We start from the raw sequence: 5,673 nt of genomic DNA, 5'->3' as shown, positions 1-5,673 counted from the left end.
GTGGCAGAACCGGAAATAAAACGCCCTGACAATTCACTAAGTTTCTAGGCTTTACGTAAGCGCCGTTCTTTATCCCTGAACCAATAAAATTAGGCAAAAGACGAACAAGAATGGCAACAGTCAGCTTAATAAGCGCCGTCCTATTGGCGACTGCTAATTTTTGCAAAGCGACGCTCACTGACGGAATAAATGCACCCATTTTTACTGACCTTTGCCCAGTGTTGAACTGGGCAGAAAACGGCGTGACGTTAGATGTGGATGCCTCAAGGGAAGAGCAAGATTACATGGATATCCAAAAACTAAACATGATATTGGCACCAGATAAGTGGCGAACAAAATTCAACAACAACGCCGAAGGCAAAACGACAAGAACGGCAGACAAAGACCATCCAAAAGACGAAATGGCTGCGCAGCTATGGGAAACCTGGGTAGCTGTTGCGAACCCGCTCAAAGAAACAGCACAAAGAGATGAGGTCCTCGAGGCTGCAAAACTCAAAGGAGCGCCGCAGCCAACACGCAAGCAAGCAAGGCAAAGAGAAGAAGCAGCAGCAGCAACAGCATACGTACTGAAAAGGACACTGACCGCAAAACCCGACCCTCCGACACAGAATGAAGCAGCCGAGATAAAGAAACCCATAGACTCAGCTGTTTATGGCAAACCCCCAAAAGGTGTAGCCGCCGACTTTAACCCACCTGGGATGGGCAACCCCTCCACGAGCCGTGCGGCGCTGTGCGAAACAACAGGCTCGAACAAAGTAGCAACACTCGTAGAAGTTGCAGTTTGTCTGTGCACAAAAAAGAACGACGCCGGCACAGCAGTCAACGAACCGTGCCGACACCTGCAAAGCGGAGCAGAAGTAGCTTTCCCAACAGCAACAAACCAGGTGCTAACAAAGTACAACGATGTATTCAAGCAATGCGACCACAAACTGCCAGCAGCCATATCAGCGGCCATCGTAGCGGCGACGGTCGCGAAGCTGTCGAGTTACTTCAACCACCAGACAGCGGCCACATACCTGGGCGCATACATAACCACGGGATGCAGCGGCGCCGATAACACCGGGGTATGCGTAAAATACAGCGACATAACCGACACCGATCCAACCAAAACAAACAAAATAGGCTGGCTGGCCAACCTCAACGCAGCAGGTCTTCGACTGCGGCAGATCAAAACTTACAACAGAAAAGCGGCACCACTAAAAGCAAAACTCAGAAGTCTGAGAGATGACATTTACAACTTCGCAGCGATAAAAGCAGCTCTACCGCAAGAGGAAACAGGGAAAGTGGTTCACTTGCAACCCCAGGTCACTGCACTGACAGAAAAGCAGAGGCAGTTAGCTGCAGCAAGAACAAAAGCAACAAAAATGCCTGTACAGACGCTAACTGCAAATGGGAAGGAAAATCTGAAACAGATGGAACATGCGAAGTAGATGAAAGTAAAGTTACAACTCAGACAAATGTGACAGGAGCAGGAGATGGAACTGCAGGGAAATTTGCTCCAAAAAAATTAGAAGCGCGTGCAGAGATGGTTACAAAGGGGAGGGTGAAACATGCAAAGATTCAAGTTTTCTCGTCAATAAGAAATTGGCTGAGTATGGTTGCTGCTTCTGTAAGTTTAGTAGCATTATAACATTCTAAGGATTTTGGAACAAATATATGAAATTTGTTACATTTGATAAAATGTGATATATTTTAACACTTTTTTTATTGAAAATGTAGAAATTTTTAAATCCTCAAAGATATAAAATTTTTTTTATGATAGTGGTCTATAAGTGAAAAGTATTAGAATGATATGGTATAAAAAATTAGTAATATTTTAGTTTTTTGTGTTTAATTATAAACATTAAACAGGTTTATAAAACTAAAGAGAGTTAAGAACATAATAATAATGATAATAATAGTAATTAAAATAATAATAATAGAGAGTTTTGTGAGTGTGTATATACTAATATTATATTAAGGTTAGTGGTAGTTGAAACTAAATGTATCGCCGATATAGATGCACTTGTAACAATGTAAACAGTGCGATAAGGTTAAGTTGGTAAGAAACAATAGTCAGCAGCAAAAAGGAATATTATTATGTAAAACAGACAGAAAAAATCGCAGATAGCACTTACTTTTAATCGCAGAAATTATCAATAGACTATTATGAAGCACAGTATGGGGGTCATGATCATGGCACAGAGACACAGCGTGATGGAAGGTGCAAATGTAACTACTACGTTGTTTAAAGTGGTATCTCATGGAAACTCTGCAGATTAAACCACTTCTAAAAGAATAAAATAGTACTTATATAAACTAATATGGTATCTCGATGATGTAAAGAAATCACTGGCAATATTCCTCCAATTCCGCATTGGTATACTTCTCACGCAGTAAGAGCTTTGCAGGAGCGAATAATCTTAAAAAAGTAGTGGCTTATATGGGGCCAACTGCAAGAATTAATAAAACAAAAAGAACGCAAAAATTATTTCGGGGCCAAATTAACCAGCATTAAACAGCACTGTTATACGATGGATAAGAATGCCAGACAGATAAGTCAGGTGGAATGTAGCAAGTAGGATCAACGACGTTTATCTTATAACGCAAAGCCAAACCACTACCTGTTCATTAGTGGAGGATAAGGCGAATTGAGCCGCATAACTGATAGATGTTTTAGATTTGCATACATTTGCGATATTTTAAAGATGAACTGTGGCAAATTGCGGTTTCGTTGTAGAGACATAATGGATATAGATTTAGAACGATAAAAATTTGAAATAAAAGTGCGAACTTGTCGACAAACACTATTTATCTTTAACTCTTTCATAATTTCCATTCGTTTCTATAGAGAAACTGCCAACTTCACAAGTTTAACATATGAAAATTACACTTATTTTGAGTTGCATTTAAATCTTATACTTAGATTTAACTAACATTGCAGCCAGAAGGACCTTACTACGTATAATAATAAATGACTATGGGGAATATGCACATGATGTCGCCCACTGTGTATACTAAGGAGCTCCACACAGGTGCCTTCATTTTACTAAGTTTCCAACTGTTGTATTGTTTTTAATTCCATAAATAAAACATTAATATGCAAACGAAAACGAGATTTTTTTCTGGTGCTGCTGGCGGCAACTCTCGCAGACAAAACGGTGGGCACGTTGACGCAGCCACTTGCCCAAACGAAATGGAAAGCGGCCTTCGGAATGGCCGTGAACCTAGGCAAAATTCAGCAGCGGGCAGATTACATGCTGAAGCAGCAAATCCTCAACGCCGACGCCTACGTCAGGCAGGCGTACACGAAGCAAATTTATATAGAAGTTAAAAAACAGGGTATGTACTCGAAAGAAGCGCGGACACTCATCACCTGGTACCTGACAAAGGCTGCGCAAGCAAGCAATACTGCTTCTACATCAGTTCTAACAACATCAACGACGGCTATAGCGAAAGCGGCCAGACACGAAGGAGCGATTCAAGAATACGTGCAGATGATGGCACAGGTAGCTGCCAGTGCTACGCATTCTTGCCGAGATTCGGGGGCAGGCAGCGGACGGGTAGGCAATACAGCCAGCGAACTTCAAGTAACAGACGCCGGCTGTGTGAAAAGCAATGCGAACATAACAACAACAGCAGCGGAGCCGAGCCATTTCACGGACACCGGCTACAATGACCCGGAACTACGAGGCACGGGATCTGCAACGTCGAACGCAGGCGGAGCAAGCTGCACGCTAACACAGGACAAATCTGCAACCAACAGACTGCTAGACGGCGGAAGCGGAGCAACAATAGCAGGCACGCCTTATTTCGTGGGCGGCTTATTTAAGCTGGGGGCCGACTTGGTGCTGAACAAAACAGAAACAGCGGCAACAACAGCGAGCAACACGCCTCTTCTACAGGGAGCGGACGAAGCGTACATGGCAACAAAAAGCTCTTCTGAAGGCTACAGATTCAAGGCAGCCGCAGCACTAGCAGCAGACCCCGAATACAGAAAGCTATTTCGCTCGATATACCTAGGCGACAGCAAGCTATAAAAGACTGAACCTGAAGACATTGCAGGCCAAATTAAAAAAGCATTTGGAGAAAACATGGAACAGGAATTCAACACAAATTTCGCAACCACAGAAGTTATAAACACTGTAGGCGATGACGCCAAAACAAGAACTCTAGATTCGATAAATTATATAGCCAAACTGGACAAGGTCTTAAGACACTATCAACAGGCGCGACTTGCGAGCCTAAATAAACAAATAACAGAACTAAAGGAGCGGCTGAAAAACCTTGGTGCTAAAGCTAACATAAGACTCCAGAACAAATTTTCAACGACATAGGGGACAAAAATGAAACTGGCTGCACCAAAACGCCAGGATGTAATTTCGTCTCATCAAATGCTGAACGAAAAAAGTGTACTTTAACGAAAGAAGCCGCTGAAAAAGCAGCAGCAAACCAAGAAGGGAAATATGGAAAAACAAACACAAAGTGCCCAGGCAAAGAGCAAAAAGAATGCGATACAGCTACTAAATGCAAATGGGAGGTAAAAGAGTGCAAAGATTCAAGTTTTCTCGTCAATACGAAATTGGCTCTGAGTATGGATGCTGCTTTTGTGAATTCGTTAGTGTTTTAAATATTTTATCTTTCTAATATTTTTTAATTTTATGAAAATTATGAAATTTCTATTTATGGTTTTTAAACTTGATGTATTTTACACTTTTTGATGAAAGTGTAAAATTTTTGAAAATAATAAAATATAAAATATATATATGAAAATGGCCTTTCGATATAAAGCATAGGATGTGAATAATAAATCCTATTCTACTTTTATTTACTTTTCTACATGATTATTTTATAGATATTTGTTAGTGTTAAATATGATATAAGAGCAGTAATGATAATGATGATAATAATAGGAAAGAGGGTAAGTAAAATAATAATTATTATATTTATTGGAGAGAACTAGTGTGTGTATATACGAATATTATAATAAGAGGAGTAATGATAATAATGACAAAAATAGAACCGCTTAAAACAATAGCAAGGACAGAATAGGAATAAGTGAGAAAGTATGTGAAAGAGAGTATGAGGGATACTTTTAATAGAAACGTATAAAGAGAGAGTGAAGAAAATGAATATGCTCATTTTCAACTGCAAAAATGAAGATGGGCATCTTTGCACACAAGATGATAGAGGGGATAATCATAGAGAGAGAGAGACTACAGTGTTATGGTAAAATGGGGTGCAACTTTATCAGCAGTGATAGAAATATATGAAAAATGGAGAAAGAAAATATGGGGTAAACAACAGAATGCACAGCAGCTTAGTAAAATGAAAAAATATCCAAGTATTAGCAGTAAAAGCTAATGATTTCCTCTATTTTACTTAAAGTGTATGAATACAACAGCTGAGAAGATTGTGAAAACTGTGCTTTTTAATCTGATGGTGGATCCTAAGGCTAAGCGGTACGTCAAAAAAGAAGGGGTATTTTATGGAATAAAAGTGAACTTTTTACTTTAGCCGCGAAGTGGAAAAGACAGGGGGAGAATGTTTTGACAAATGAATTGTAAATTCTGTTTGAAAATTTGGAAAGGGATATAAATTGAAATTCTGAGTTTGAAGACGTAAAGGAACAGCTTGGTGTCCTGTCTTGCACAAACAGCAGAGGAAAATTGGGAGAAAATCACTGCGTATGGG

The 5,673-nt window shown here is 40.1% G+C and overlaps 1 protein-coding gene and 1 pseudogene across 2 annotated transcripts; both read left to right on the top strand.

Annotated features, from left to right (window-relative positions):
- Positions 1-110: 110 nt before the first annotated feature.
- TEOVI_000465200 (Trypanosomal VSG domain containing protein, putative) lies at positions 111-1,430 on the top strand (the record flags this gene model as incomplete). Its single annotated transcript, XM_067220737.1, has 1 exon — positions 111-1,430. The coding sequence occupies one exon, from the start codon at positions 111-113 to the stop codon at positions 1,428-1,430; it is 1,320 nt and encodes a 439-aa protein (XP_067076838.1).
- Positions 1,431-3,104: 1,674 nt separating this feature from the next.
- TEOVI_000465100:pseudogene lies at positions 3,105-4,492 on the top strand (annotated as a pseudogene). Its single transcript is given in 2 exon segments — positions 3,105-4,283; positions 4,286-4,492. Coding segments are annotated over 2 exon segments (1,386 nt in total).
- The last annotated feature ends 1,181 nt before the right edge of the window (positions 4,493-5,673 follow it).

The sequence above is a fragment of the Trypanosoma equiperdum genome, assembly GCF_001457755.1.
Source record: "Trypanosoma equiperdum strain OVI genome assembly, contig: ctg_1214, whole genome shotgun sequence".
NCBI classification, from domain to species: Eukaryota; Euglenozoa; class Kinetoplastea; order Trypanosomatida; family Trypanosomatidae; genus Trypanosoma; species Trypanosoma equiperdum.
The sequence above is the reverse complement of the archived record's forward strand: the minus strand, read 5'-3'. Positions and strand labels throughout refer to the sequence as shown.